The 15,659-nt window shown below is 35.2% G+C and overlaps 3 protein-coding genes across 3 annotated transcripts; all 3 read left to right on the top strand.

Moving 5' to 3' along the window:
• The first annotated feature begins 1,888 nt into the window (after positions 1 to 1,888).
• LOC136812772 (ZP domain-containing protein-like) lies at positions 1,889 to 6,368 on the top strand. The gene is made up of 7 exons (XM_067069296.1): positions 1,889 to 1,999; positions 2,210 to 2,301; positions 3,583 to 3,806; positions 4,257 to 4,422; positions 4,685 to 4,901; positions 5,206 to 5,504; positions 6,013 to 6,368. Exons 1-7 carry the CDS (start codon positions 1,989 to 1,991, stop codon positions 6,201 to 6,203), a joined length of 1,200 nt encoding a protein of 399 aa, XP_066925397.1. The 5' UTR covers positions 1,889 to 1,988; the 3' UTR covers positions 6,204 to 6,368.
• Positions 6,369 to 7,684: 1,316 nt separating this feature from the next.
• On the top strand, positions 7,685 to 9,300 carry LOC136812715 (uncharacterized). The gene is made up of 3 exons (XM_067069240.1): positions 7,685 to 7,851; positions 8,780 to 9,012; positions 9,217 to 9,300. The coding sequence occupies exons 1-3, from the start codon at positions 7,794 to 7,796 to the stop codon at positions 9,298 to 9,300; spliced, it is 375 nt and encodes a 124-aa protein (XP_066925341.1). The 5' UTR covers positions 7,685 to 7,793.
• A 2,127-nt stretch (positions 9,301 to 11,427) lies between these two features.
• On the top strand, positions 11,428 to 14,147 carry LOC136812774 (ZP domain-containing protein-like). Its single transcript, XM_067069298.1, has 4 exons — positions 11,428 to 11,535; positions 12,100 to 12,316; positions 13,000 to 13,283; positions 13,844 to 14,147. Exons 1-4 carry the CDS (start codon positions 11,517 to 11,519, stop codon positions 14,068 to 14,070), a joined length of 747 nt encoding a protein of 248 aa, XP_066925399.1. The 5' UTR covers positions 11,428 to 11,516; the 3' UTR covers positions 14,071 to 14,147.
• The last annotated feature ends 1,512 nt before the right edge of the window (positions 14,148 to 15,659 follow it).

Raw genomic sequence — 15,659 nt, 5'->3', positions numbered from 1 at the left:
TTGACCTTGATGGAGGAAAGAGGGAGAAGATGAACAAAGACAATACAACGAAGAAGCTCAATAAATCGATGTGGCACCATTTTTACATTTTTTGATGTTGTTTCTTATGGAAGTTGAATTTAATGATATTTTGAATTTGACCTTCGGGTAGAAAGTTTCGAGCTTTCAACATTCAATTCATTTTTGATTGACTACATTACATTGCAAAAAGTCTAATTTTTACATTTTTTTTATTGACACTGTCGTTATGTATATTATATAGATGTTATGGAGGAAATTTTTAACCGCATCTTTTGCGGCTCTTGTTATTTTTTTGAGGACTTTCATTTCAAACGTTTTCATTTCACTAATGATTGGCGCAGAGGTGCCATGAATCTCTGGGTATAAAATATGAATTAAGTTAACTCTTAATATATAACTGCTCTAACAATACACCTTTTCGACCGTGGCCACGTCGAAAGTCGTGTGCTATTTGATTACTTGATTATCCCCCTGAAATAGATCCAATCTTTCTTTGACACCTTTTTCTTTTGAATTAACGTGTGAAAAGGACTGGTACGAGTTTAGGGTGATAAACGGACCATTGAATTTCAAGCCCAAGGGCTAGAGGCGAAACTTTAACCCTTCTCAGGCAAGAGAAATTGAGGCCACTTATTTCCCATCCAAAACGCGCATAGAACACACCGTAATCATGACGACATTTTGTATCTAGTGGTTCCTTTGTTTTGGAGGACTGCATTTTTTAAAATCTAGCGATAGATTTTAGTTTCAATCGGGCGTTTGTGTAAAAACTACGCGCGGGCGTTCTGGATGATGGGAAATTTGAAGCCCCGAGAGGAATCTCCAACCGTTCATAATCAAGAAAAAGTGAAGCCTTAAGTTTGCCCCGCATTTAGAAATTTAATTAAAAAGAAAAAACACAGGTCACAGGTGACCTGGATGGGAAATAAGTGGCTTCATTTCCCATCCAGCAGAATTCTCGGATCTACAGGGTGTCCCTAATTAAAGTATCGAGTCGAAACACAACTATGAGTAGAAAGTTTTATGTGTGTGTTCACAAAATTGTATTTTAAGCTCTCCCTCTTTTTTCTTTGTCATTACGATTAATTTACACGTTGTAACTACCTTTTGTAATAAGCCTGTGTGATGGAGAACGTTCTTATATTTTAGCGATAACACACACAAACTTTTCTACTCAATCGCATGTTCAAACTCGATACTTTAATTAGGGACACCCTGTATAGCTCCTTTGAAATGAAATTTCAAATACGGTTATTTGTCTTCTCTGTCTCCAGTGAATGATTTCGTGTATGCAAACCATTGAGTTTCAAGCCGAAGGCTAGAGGTCAATCTCCTTGGTAGGATTTGAAGCCAACAAATCCTACCAAAGTTGCGCGGCCTTGAGCGACCCGCCTGGTTTTTACACAAATAACAGATTGAAACTAAAATTTACCGCTTAATTTCGAAAAATATATCACTCGAAAACAAAGGAATTGCTAGATTCAATCCGTCATCAAAAATACGGCGCATATTTTAAGGCTTCAATTTTTCTTGCCTGAGAAAGGTTAGAGATTGACCTCTAGCCTTCGGCTTGAAACTCAATGATGCAAACCTGTGCTAAACAAAACAAGAACTTTAAAAAGAATCTATTCCCTTGCAACCAATCGTGATACGCCAAATGACAAGAATGTATAAACGCACCTTATAACTAATCCATTAATCACACATGCCAATAAAAGCGAAGAAAATAGTCCTTAGGGAGCTGAAAGCCAAATCAAATCAAAAAGGCATATAGATCACAAAAAACAATTCCCTTGGGACCTCAAAATGATAATAAGACCATATGACGGGAAAAACTATAAGTTAGAAATGTTTTGTCAAGAAAATCATTATCATACAGTTTCATCAGAGATACAGTGAAGTACAGTGAAAACGTAAAAAGTTGTGTCAAGGTGCAGCTAGAAAAGACACAACCAATACTTTCTGCGATGAATTCGAGGTAAGTTTTACGATTTCCAGATGAATAAACTTGATGATTATACATCTTGTCCACAAGTACAGGCTACTAGTTTCTTTTTAATTGTACAAATTTGACTGCAGAGCTTTTTTGATTCCGATCAACTTGAAAACAAAAACTGCACAAAAATTAACTAAATCTAGCAAACTTGAAAGACAAAAAGTTTGATATTTTTGTGGTATTTTTTCATAGAAACATGACGTTTATGTGGTTATCAATTATTTGTATCTCTCTTTGGTATCGACCTGTTCAAGCAACCAATTCGACGTCCAATACTACAATAGGTATAAATCTTAAATAAATAGTCGGTTTTGGATTATTATCCAGAGTTAATAATCTTCCTTACTAAAAATGACCAAGGTTTAAGCCATATAATCAAAGAACCACATTAGCACAAACGAATTAATTGACATCCCCAAGTAAATTTATTTACTTTCGAAGAATTAAATGTTTTTAATCAAACGCTCTCTTTTGAGGGTTTTTGCGTGGATTGACCCCAGCTGCTAGGAACCATATGGATGTTAGTTAAATCGTACAGTATTGAACTTCGCGAATCACTGCTTTTACTTACGAGTTCCAGCCAAACCATGCATTTTAATTTTTTCATGAGGACTAAATTCCACCGAAATGAGCGAAAAGCGAAAATTAATTCATGCCAATATTCAAAAAGTGTTTTCAATCTATTCCCAATGTAGGTTCGTCTTGCAAATCCTGCCATTGTAACGCGCATGCGTAAATTGTCGCTCTTTTAAACCACATGTAGTTAATTCCCGGTCGTTGGTCGTTCTTTATGAAACTTGTCGTTCTTTTTGCCTATTTATAGTAATGCAAAATTTGTTACATAGACCAGAGGAATGTAAAGAGATGGAAAAACAGCTTTTCTGATTACTCAAAGTTCAACGATCACTTCTATTGAAAATTCTATTGTAAAAACGTTGATTAGGTCATTAAAAGAAAGTCCAGAAAAGACGGCTCGCCATACAAATCGGACGGTTTCTACATGATTTGACGATAAAAATGAAATTTTTTTTTTCGTTTTTTGCCGATAACTAGTTCAATTTTTAAGAATAAGGAGCAATATTTTTACCAATGTATAACAAAAGAAATTCTTAACGCAATGATATTAAATTGGTTCTTGTAAAACTGTCAGAAGTCGAGTAAAATCAAGATGAAGTTATAATTTTCTCGAGCTCTAGCTTTCCATATTATGGTGCGGTCATGATGCGGTTATATCAGTAGAATCTCTAGGAAATTCTGAGCAAGAAGATGTAGGTACCTTTTCGTATAGGAGAGGTGTACCCAAAATATAAGCCCTAAAAGTTTGCGCATAATCAGGCTTGAAACAAAAGAATTTTGTCACAACACGCTAATTATGCAGATTTTTTATAGCGACAACAAAAGAAACCTATCAACTCGACATAAACTCCCTTAAGGGCAAGAGACCTGGTATATGACGAGCCATTTTTCCATGTTTTCAAGAAGCTGTTTTTCCATCTCTTTACATTCCTCTGCATAGACCGTCTCTAAAAACCAGTAATTCCACGTTAGCACCTTTTTCATTTTAGCTTTTTCAAGCGAATGTGATACTGAAAAGATGACAATTTACATTCTTATATCCGAAATTTCAATCCCTGAAAGTGACATTTCCCAATACAATATTTCATGGAATGATCCTACATGTGGACCAAGTGAAAAATCCAATGAAACATATTTGGTGTTGGAAGCTGGTTATTCGTCTTGTGGCACTAAAGCTGTGGACGAAGGCGACCACGTTATATTTAAGAATCAGGTATCGTCAATTTTCAAATCCGACAATTCGCTTTTCGAAAATTTTCTCCCGGTTTATATGGTTAGGAATATTTACTTCGTCCCTTCCCCTGTCAAACAGACACTGCTTTTTCCCAAAATTTTCCTTAGAATCCTAGGAGGATTAAGGACATTTGGAGTTGTTCTGTATTTCAATAAGGAAATGGCATCACTTCAACGTAAATCAAAACACTTAGATATAATGGACCAATAAAGTAATCATAATCTCGTATTGGTATAAGGATAGGCTACTCATCCTACTGAAACGCACTTCTGACACATATCTGAATTGTTGTCTAACTTAAATTCAAAGCAAAGGATTCCAAACCTTCTCCTAGAGAAATACCCTAGGAGGTTTTATTTAGATAAATTGCTCTCAAATGTTCATAAAAAAGTGAGGAACTTGGAAACTTAGGACTTTTCTTTCCACTAGGTATCCATCAATTTAAACAAGACCAACGCATACAAAAACGATCTATTGGAAAGGATCGATACTTTCGCCACATATTCCGTTGAATGCAACGTCCCACAAGGAGTAAATGTAACACACGAACATGGAGCCAATATCACCAAATCTGATTTGGTTGAAGGCGTATCAAGTGAGTAAAAATAGGAATTATCAGCCGATAAAATGAGCACTATTTACACATTGAATTTGAAAACCAAAGGGCTGGAAAGGACTTAAACTTTATATAGCAAAAAAAGTCTTAACCTTAAAATTTTCGCCACATCTAAAATGAAAGATTGAATCGGGCACTTTTTTTTATTTTCACACTGCATATTTTAGAAATCTGGTAATTTTACTTTCAATCTGGCGTAAACCTTGCCTCATTGGTGATTTTATACACATTATCTTTCTAGGTTCCACCGACCAGTTTACTGTCTCGATGAATCTTCATGAAGACGCAAAATTCAACGCAAGTCTTAAATATCCTGCAGTTATTGATAGATTGGGACGTTTCAATTTGGAAATTGAACTTAACACTGTTGCAGATCTATTCATTATGCCAAGAAATTGTTATGGTACTTCTACCTCAAATCGTGATGATGCCATTCGAGAAGATTTGATTACTGACGGGTAATATAACGCTTTTGTAGAATAAATTACAAATAGCTTTTTTGAAATTCTTTTATCGGTACGTCTAAAAAATTCATAAATCTTGGATTAACCAAAACCGTGTCTGAGCATAAGTTAACAGTGTATAAGCATGCGTTCCCCACCTGTTTCTGCAAACAAATTAATTTACTTGGACTAGACCAGAAAAAATGAAAAGTTCCTGGTCTGCGAATCTTGACTAGAATTGACTTCGTATTGAATAAAGTGCTAGATTCTGAATTTTCTTACAGTTTTCCTCAATATTTGCCTAAAATTTAAATTTCAGATGTCCCAATAAAGATCATGTTTTCAAGAAAGAAACTGCTACTGACAATGGCAAGAAATTCCGATTTTCACTAAACGTATTCCGTTTCAAGAACTCGAACGGTATGGTCTACATTCATTGCTCCACTCACGTCTGTTTGAGCGGTAGCAACGAAACAAACTGTCAATTTGGTTGTGAACAAAATAAAGGACGACGAAGACGTTCAGTGGAGGATAATACTTTGACAACACTTGATGATGATTTATCCAAGGATTATGACATTCGAACAGGATTGATCATTGTCACTGAAAATTCTAAAAGTAAGTTGCGACATCTCTGAAAAATTTACAGCATGAGTTAGGAATACTGCCTTGGCAAGTAAGCTTTTAACAATAGACCTTATCGGAGTTTTTGATTTTTCTAAAAAAGCGATGCATTGTGGGATTGTTTCGAGTGTATTACAATAGAATTCCCTAGAGGAATATTTCTATTGTAATACACTCGAAACAATCCCACAATGCATCGCTTTTTTAGAAAAATCAAAAACTCCGATAAGGTATATTCAAAGAATTTTATTAGAGGAATGACAGGCTCAAAAGATTATTAAAATATAATAATCTGATAAAAAAATGTTCATCCTGGAATGGCAATGTGAAGGGTGGTTGAATGAGTAAAAGAAACATCAAAGAATTAATAACTTGATTAGACCATTAGGTTTAAAGTGCCAAAAAATCAGAACAACCAATCCTGCTCATCTAAAATTTACTGGTTCACATTCTTTAGGCAAGGAGTGCCACAATTTTTAATTTCATATTTGTCTCCTTCTAGATGACGATTCAGCTCGTCAAGACACTCAAGAATCCAACAATGCTCAATTCTTTCAAACCACGACCAATATCATTCTCATTACAATTATCTTGGTGATGTTAACTTTCGTTTGTTCTCTCTTGGTTTTTGTTGGTTTACGTCGCCGTCAAAGTGGTTCGAGAAAGAATGGCAGTAAGCTGGAAATGCACTAAACCAATATATTTAAATTAAAACTGTTCACTTTTACTTATTTAAAAACTTCGGTTAGTTACTTTCAGTTAATTTTGTACTCAATATATAAAAATATCATGAATTTTTTAAAATTGTATAAATTACATTTGAGAAATAAAGAAAAAGATTTTACCTGTACAATTAAAGTTTCTTTGACGTTGGATTTGTCATGAATATTTAGATGTTTGCTATGAAATAGAGGCACGAAGGGGCTGGAAAAATTCGTCACCCGGAAAGATGATGGAAAGTAAAATTTGCCTCTATATTTCAAAAATATACTACACGAAAAAATAAAACACAATATTTCTTTCCTTAGAAATGAACAAGATTCGCCTCTGGCCCCTTTGGCTTCTATTTCATTGCTTATGTATTTTACGTCATTTTTCTTTGGAAATGGAAAAAATCATTAAACTCCGGACCAAAATATTTATAATTAATACTTTGAAGCTTATTTAAACGTTTTTTTCTTGGGTTTAAAGTTGCATCCTTTAAAAATTGTTCCATTTTGCCCCTTTTTAACTTTATTATACTATATAGCCTCTTTCAATTTGAAGTGAAAAAAGAAGAATCATCCCTTTTTCTAAAACTACCTCTAAAACCTAGTATGAATGGGATTAAGATGTATTTTGGATAACGAATTAAACCTAATTGTTTTTGTTTTACATTCGCATCTCTTTCTAATTCTTGCGTAGTACTACTTCCAGATAGTCCAGAGAATGAATTATTTCGCGAGCAGCACTTACCTCGTTTTCAAGATATTGTTATGGTAATCATAGTGTACAAGGGGGTTTCAGGTCCCACTTAACAATTTAGGTCCCACCTAAAGCGTAACCTAAAATTCCCACCCTCAATCAAGATTCCCAGATTCCATGTATCTCACGTTTATCGTTTCGTAGAACACTTTGTGCGCATTTTCTGCTTGATAAAAATTTTTCCGTACGAATCCTTGCGAAGAAGAATGATTACTAAATAGCAACACAACTCTTATCGTCTCCCTTCTCTCGCAAACACTTCATTTTAGTGGTCGGTTTGAAAAATCTCTAATGAAAAAAGATAATGACAGCAGACCCTCTACAGCAATGAATTTTGAAATAAGTCGTAGATACTGGGTTTTTGTACAGACTGGTCTAGTGGGACCTCCTTCCATTGCGCAGAAAAATGATTTCCGGTGGGGAAATTCTTTGACCATTACAAAATTTATCAAAATCTCATCTCCATTGTGAGAGCTAGTGTGATTTGGAAAATCCCTACTGGGTTTTGCAAACAGGTACTTTCCACAGATGTAAAGCCCGAAAAAACGGCTAAACATTTCTGTCTACATCACTGCGACAGGGATGTGAAAAACTTGAATGATTCAAAAAATTCGGCAAATGGAGAAAAAGCTATAAAATAAAATCATGTCCCAATGGTAATTATTAATGTTGTAAATGACTTTCAATTCATGCCAAAAATCAAATTTCTATGATTTGAGGCAATGGAATGATAATGTTGGTGGGATTTTTTTAAGAAAATTATTTTCGTATTACTGTGGTGTATTACTATCAGTGTTGTGAAGCTTTGGTGTTGGTAAGATGTTTAGGCTTCAGGCTATATTTTTTGTGGTTGGTTTGAATATGATCAATATACTGGGTAAGTATTACGTGATTGTAATGTTATATTTCACATTTTTTTGGATTCTTAAAATCTTTTGGGAGTTTTGGTTTCATATTTTGCTAGGGAAATTTGAGATATTTCCGAGATTCAAAGAAAAATTAATTTGTAAAAATGTAAAAAAAGGCATTGAACGGGGAAAGATCTATGCTCAAATGATTAATTCCATATTTCTAAATCTTTAGTAAAAGCGAAACAATTTTGATTTCAAATTGCGTAGATATTACGCAATGACAAATATATCCTTAGCGTCAGGATAACCTGATAACGTCTCAATACTCCTTGAGGCGAACGCATCAGTCTATTGCATATAATTAATTACTCCTAACTTCAGTGGTAGCAAGTAAAACAAGCAGGAAATTAAATATTATCTATGAATAAGTTTTGTACAAATTGGCTCGCTAACATTCTCCCGTATTACCACGCGATTACGCTGCAAATCTTTCTGCGCAAAATCTTATAATAAAGTATTAGCTCGAGTATTAGGATTTCATTTCCGTAATACAGAGCACATAATTTCCGGCCCAAATGGCTGGAGAAATTCAATATGCGGTACTGAGTCAGTGGAACGTCGTGTTCTCCCAAACATCGCTCAGTGCTTAGTTTTTTACCCTTATTGCCTTATTACATGAAAATAAATATGGAAGTATTTAACGGCCTTGAAATTAACACGCAAAAAATTAACACGAATTTTATTTGCTTTTTTAAGGACACCACGGCTGGTTTTAATTAAGGGGGTTTTTATTAATACGAAATTTTTCAATTCGTGTTGAATATTTCCATATTTATTTTCATGTAATAAGGTATCTAACGTTTTCGCCTCTCATTTGAAATGAGTCAAAATGGTATATGGTATATTTCCTACACACGATTTTATCTGAAACTTCTTTAATATTATCATTTTTAGGTAATTCCTATTCAATACAATGCGAGTTTAACAAGCTGACCATTATCATTCCCAAAGAGGAGTCCACAATCCTTCCTGAAAATGATATTTCTCAATACAATATCTCATGGAATGATCCTACTTGTGGACCAAGTGAAAAATCCAATGAAACGCATTTGATAATGGTAGCTGATTATTCGTCTTGTGGCACTGAAGCTGTAGACGATGAAAATGAAATCATATTTAAAAATACGGTATTTAGGCTTTTATAAGAGCATATGGCCTTTTTAGAGTACACTTTTTTTATTGAACAATTTCATAGAAAAGAGTTTGGAATCGCCAAAATATATCATATTTTGTACTTTTCTGGACCACTATATTATACAATATCCAACCTAATCTTGAGTGAAATTTCATAATAAGAAAACCTGAATCTATGAACGTTCTTCTTCTGACAGGTTCACATAGCAAAGCCTTCAACTTTATCATACACGAATCCAGGGCTAGAAACTGTTGGCACCTTTGCAACCAATGTCAATTGAAGAAATACATGGTCAGGAAATCGGGTTTGCGCGAGACCCGAGGTTGAGATTTTTTCTATTTTGGTCACGTGATCAAAACGCATGGGTAAAAGTCGGCGGAGAAGGAGGAGGCGAAGGTGCTACTTTAGGACTGAAACTTGTAATTATTTCAATTATTATAATTTATTAACATACTTTCGGACAAAAATAATTAGTCACCCAAACAACAACAAAAACAAAACATTTTTTTCCAAATATCAAAACAAACAATTTTCTTTCAAATAGAAAAAAATGGTGAAGGTGAATGGAGATGGATGTGTCTTCCCTGGCTGTCCTGTCTATCGTGGTTCTCCCCAATATAAAGGAGTAGGTTTGTTCAAGCTGCCTTCTAGGCCAATTGATGCTGAGTGGAAGAAAAATTTGGTGGATGTGATAAAAATATATCGTGTTATTGACAGTGATTTAAAAAAGAGAATTGAGAGATCTAAAGTTTGGATATGTGGGAAGCATTACAAAGATTCTGACTTTGAGTTTACATTAAGTGGAGTGAGACAACCAAAGTTAAATGCCTTGCCTACAATCAATCTTCCTGAGAAATCTCATGAAAAAAGTGTAACTACTCCTCGAAGGGTACTTGTTCGTGTGCCTCCACCACCTGTTGCAGACCCAACTCCGGTTGTACCAGTGGTTGAAGAAGAAACTGATGTTGAGGTTGTTGTATTTGAAACTTATGAGGATTTCAAGAGTCAATGTTCGAAGTGGAAACTTTCTAATTGGAAGGTTGTTTTCACTGGTGAGCAATGCTTTCTCACTTATGAGCTTGAGGATTCCAAGTTTTCCATACCAAAACTTGAAATCATTATAAACTCATCTCTTGATTTCACAGTAAAGTATATGGTTGGTATTTGCCTGATGACCACAATGTTTACAAACAGCATAACCGGTCCATCAGAAAGATCTTATTAACTGACTTCTGCTCAGATATTTTGAAATTAGAACTTTGTAAAGGTGTTTCTTCTGCCACTGCTCCAAAGTCAACATTGCATGCTATCCCTCTTAAATATGACAAAGAAGTTCAAGTTCCGTCAGAGATTCGTTATAGAAGTGATGTTTGCGAAGTTCTAGTTCCAGGCAGTAAAGAAATATGTAGAATTTGTAATTCCTCAGAAAAGAAGAAAGATGTTAAAGACAAAAGTAACCTCACTCCAGCTTCAAAGTAATAGATAGAAAATGAATTTTACTAATTTACGCACAACATATCCTGACAAGTATTGCAGGGCATCTCTCTCAGTCTTAGAAATGGGCTTGACTTGGTTTTTTTCTTCATCAGGCTCAGCTTGAGGTGATTTATAAAAATGGACAATCTTCTCACCTAACCTTGTTATCAAAAGAGTAGCAGCAGGAAATGATAAGGATGGAAAGTAACTGCAAGAATCAAGGGCAAACGCATCAAAAAAGCTGTCGAGAAACTTACCAACATTTCCAGATTTTTCAAGGATTTTGAAAATTTCTTTGGCTTCTTTAATGAGCGTTTCACAGACTTGGTTGTTATAGCACTTGAAATTATCTCGAACTTCTTTTGGATAGCAGAGGTCTTTTTCAAGCTCTGCTATGACTTTCTTGATCAAGTCATGCAATGAGCCACGATCTAACTTAGATTGATAGTAATTTACATAGTTATACTCTACATGCATGCAAGACATGTGCCTCGTTAACCCCCTTTTGATTTTGTTATTTTACCACAATATTTACAAACAAACTGAGGTTTTGATGATTCCCCCTTCTCTTCTGAAGAAACTTCACTAGTGGAGACTTCTTCGACCATGCCCACGACAACCTCACCCAATTCGAGATCCTCATCTAAAACCTCAAAGAATGCAGAAATATCCTCATTGGGGTCCAGTAAGTCAAATTCTGTATCAGATTCAACCATTTCTTCAAAGATTTCAGTTCCAAGGTGCTCAGCCATCTTGTTTCCATGAAAAACAAAAGGTAATGTTTACTTTTTTGAACAGTCCTAAGGTAGCAGACTCGCCTCCGCCGAAAACCTACCCATGCGTTTCGATCACGTGACCAAAACAAAACGAACTTCAACCTTTTAGCCGGGATTTCCTGACCAGGTAGAGAATTCAATTGACATTGTTGCAACATATAAAGTGATATGCATACTTCCAAAGATTACTCTGAATGTCACGTGGGCGTATGCAATCAATGTCATTGGTCAAGAGTCCTTTCAGATGGTCGCTTCAGAGACAAGTAAGTGTGCTTTCCCGGACACCGTGCTCGATTACCGTGACCTGGAAACTGCTATGCGAGACCGCGACTCTTGGCGCCAAAGGTTAGAATCCATCATCTCGACCGTGGTCGAAAGATGATGATGATAGCGATGATGATCCTTCTCTCGAAAATTTTTGGTATCTTACAAAATTTGCTCATATAATCCCTGCCTCGCAGCCCCGTGGGAACTTTTTTCCACTGAGGAAGTTTTATTGGAAATCCCCATGGGGATAGAAATTCTATTGTTCCCAAGTCAATCCAATGGAATGCTTTTGGAGTGCAATTTCTTTCAAATTTTGAATTTCAATTTTCTGAAACTGCAGGCTGAAACTGGGCCTGGAACTGCAGGGTATATTTTTCACCCGTGAAGAAATCTTTGCCTAATCTTCAAGTGGGTGTCAAAATGCATCGTTTCCAAAAAAGCCTACATCATATTTTGCCAGAGTTTAACCATAGTAAATCACTTATTTTTGGACAAAATTATTCCCTTCTTTGAAAATCAATAAATCTTTGAATCCTTTAAATATCATTTTCTATTTCCAGCTTCAAGCGGCAAGTTCACTGTTTCAATAAACCTCTATAAATCGTCGGAATTCAATCAAAAATTTACGTATCCGGCTGTTTTGGATATGATCGACCGTTTCAATTTGGAAATCGAACTTGAAAGTACCGCAGATTTATTTATCGTTCCACAAAGTTGTTACGTTACACCTGGCGCCGATCGTACTAACCTTATCAGGGAAAATATTTTTACAGAAAGGTATATCTACCTTATTGGCTCTTTTGACGCCGACCCTCATTTAGCAGCGGCCCTTATTACAGCTTGATTTTTCCATTTTTAGTCCGGCTCTATTAATCAAATGATATTGGACGGCGTTTTGGGGGTAAATTCATTTCACAGACCCACTAGGATCCCTTTCCACTGGAAAAAAACTATCCAAAATATCGTCCCCGGTGGAAAATTATCCTCCAATTTTTATCTCCACTGAGAATAATCAAATAAAACAATCCTCACTGCAAAATGCGATGCTTTTGTTCATCGAGTTTCAGTCCGTCATTTCTATCCCCACTGGCTGAAAAAATCCTATCGGATCTGTTGTGAGAAGGGGGTGTGTAAATAGAGAATATATGGTGCAAAGAACATGAATAAGCAGGCAAACACTTGAAATGTATGAAAAAGAATCAGGCCAGTTACCGTCATTTCTGTTTCATGATTTTAATCCATTCTCTAATTAGTTAGAATGAATTATTTTGGCAAAGCAGAAACAATTTATCGGCTCTTGTTAATTATTAGTACGTACGAGTGTATGCTTAGTTTTCCAGGTATTTAGTACTAAAATTTAAATTATTCTTCAGTGATAACATGTATCAAATTCTGTTCGATAATGAGCAGGACCATTAGCTACGGCATTACTAATTAATTTTTCTTTGAATCTTTTTCAGGTGCCATAATAATCATCATCACAGATTCAGATTACAACCGTCAGCTCAAAACACCAAGAAATTTAGATTTTCGCTTAATGCCTTCCGATTCAAAAACTCGAACGGTATGGTCTACATCCATTGTTCGACTCACATTTGTTTGAAAGGCAGTAACGATACAAAATGCGAATTTGGATGTAGACGGAAAAGACGATCTGAAGATCCGACGTTTGTTGACGTTTTGAGTAAAGATTACGTCATTCGAACTGGATTGATTATCGTTACGTCATCGTCAATCAATAAAGGTAAGATTACTTTTCCAGACAAATATATGTTGTAATTTAGTCCCAATAGACCTTTTCATAAATTAAATCACGAACATCAGCCTCGTTTTGAAATTATTGTCATGTTGATTAAGTCCCAGAGCGGATTTTATCAAAACTACTTTATATTCATAAAAAAATCATCAAGGGACATAATCACCATGGAAATTGTTTGAATACGAGGCAAGTGACGTTCGTAACGTAATTTATGAAAAGGTCTATTCTTCACGAAAATGTAAATTTAATCATCACCTAACATCATTATTAGGGAATAAATTGGGTGGGATAAATCTAAAAAGTTAAGCTCGAGGTGGAGTAAACAGTAACGGAATTGATAACTGTGTTTACGGATTTGTTCCAAACGGTTATTCTCCATAGCTGCAAATAGCGGCTTGAAACTTCGCGTTTATATTTTCCTGCGTTTACGTCCATTTAACAGATATTAGCATTTTCTTTCGAAAGTGCCATAATTTATGAGTTTTCTTAAAATAAAGTTAGCTCTTTTTTTTCGGACACACTGTAATAATGTAATCGTGTTTTAGAGGAAACAAAGCTCGCAAATCCATCACTTGATGCACACGAGAACGGAACAGTTTCAAGGCAAAGCACTGCAAGTCATACAAAAGCTACCAACATTTTGATTATAACTGCTTCTTCATTTGCGTTGTTCATATTTCTCGGTACCGTGGTTTTTGTATGTTATCGAAGAAGCGCCAAAATGACTAAAAGAAATGTTATCGTTACTGCTGATGATAAAAGAACAAAATAACTTTTTGACTGAGTATCACAGATGACAAACTCAAAACAATGAAATTTAACTAGAAATTCAACTGACTTGAGCAGTTAAAATTTCGTAAATTTTTATTTTTTCTAATTTATTTTTTTGTAGTTAATATTAATTTGATCAATAAAAAATATGATCTCAATATCTAAAATACATCGCCCAATGCGGACTTTACTGACCCAATATATCCTTCGAAGGTCGTGTAACAAATTAATTTTTATCAAATAATTTCTTTGTTTTAACAGATTGAACCCCAAGCACAACACAAACTTTCGAATTCCCTATTTCATACCAAGAAATCAAGAGCATTGAAAGAACAACGAGTATTTTAAATGACTCGGCCGGACAATTTAAACTTTTAGAACATCTCAGTGATTAAGGGTTTTTCTTGGTTTGTATTTAGACATTTTGAGGGGTTTTTCTATTAATTAAATTGTTCCAAAATGAGGACATAGGGAAGGGGTTCAATATTTTTATTTCTTTGAGGACTTTCATTTTAAACGTTTTCATTTCGCTGATGATTGGTGTGAGGTGCAATGAAGCTCTGGGTATAAAATAGGAGCTTAGTCAATTCTTAATCATTTGGGTTTAAAGCCCGAAGGGACTAAAGAGGAATCTTCAACCCTTCTCAAGCAAGAAAAAGCGAAGCCTTAAAGGGACACTAAAGTAGTAAAATGTAAACATTGCGCAAACCACGTGTCATTAAAGAGAACAATTAAAATCACGTGTCCAAAACAAACTTGTAAAACAATTGAACAATCACAATTAGCCATATTTGGTTAGATTTTTTATTTTGACATATGACATTTGTTTTGATTTTGTATCCGCTGCATACAGTTTGTTTACAAATTTCGCAAATACTGTTATATGTCCCTTTAAGTTTTCCTCGCATTTAGAAATTTTGTTTGAAAAAAAACGGGTCACGTGTTCTGGATAGGAAATAAATGGCTTCATTTCCCATCCAGGATCTAGCCTCTTTGAGGCTTTGAAATCAATGCGTGACCCTACCCATTGAGTTTCAAGCCAGAAGGGCTAGAGGCAAGACTCCTGGATGGGAAATGAAACCACTTATTTTCCATCCAGAACGCCCGCACGTAGTTTTTACACAAACGTCGGATTGAAACTAAAATCTATCGCTAGATTTCAAAAGATGTAGTCTTCCATAGACTAGCAAGCGTCTGTCTTTCCTTGGACACAGGAACGCGGGAATAGTGCTTATAATAAAGAGTTCTTATAAAAAATAGAAATTGCCGCGGGAGAGTGGATTGGAAAGACAGTATTCAGAAAACATTTAAAAAAATAGATCCCATTGAAAGTTTAATCTGCAGCGAAATACAACGACGTGGTTTACTAGTCTAAGTCTTCCAGAACAAAGGAACCGCTAAATAAAATCTGTCGTTAAAGTTTAAGGGTTAAAGTTTCGCCTCTACCCTTCAGGTAAAACTTGCATTTCTCAATGCTGTTTTTCAAGTACGGTTTTTGTCTTTTCCGTATCAAGTGACTCTAAAGAATTTCATCTCTAACATGGCCTTAAGGGAAAATGATTTCGTGTATGCAAACCTGCGCTAAACAAA

This window comes from Clytia hemisphaerica, unplaced genomic scaffold (genome assembly GCF_902728285.1).
Source record: "Clytia hemisphaerica strain Z4C2 unplaced genomic scaffold, Clytia hemisphaerica genome assembly, whole genome shotgun sequence".
In the NCBI taxonomy this organism is placed as follows: Eukaryota; Metazoa; Cnidaria; class Hydrozoa; order Leptothecata; family Clytiidae; genus Clytia; species Clytia hemisphaerica.
The sequence above is the reverse complement of the archived record's forward strand: the minus strand, read 5'-3'. Positions and strand labels throughout refer to the sequence as shown.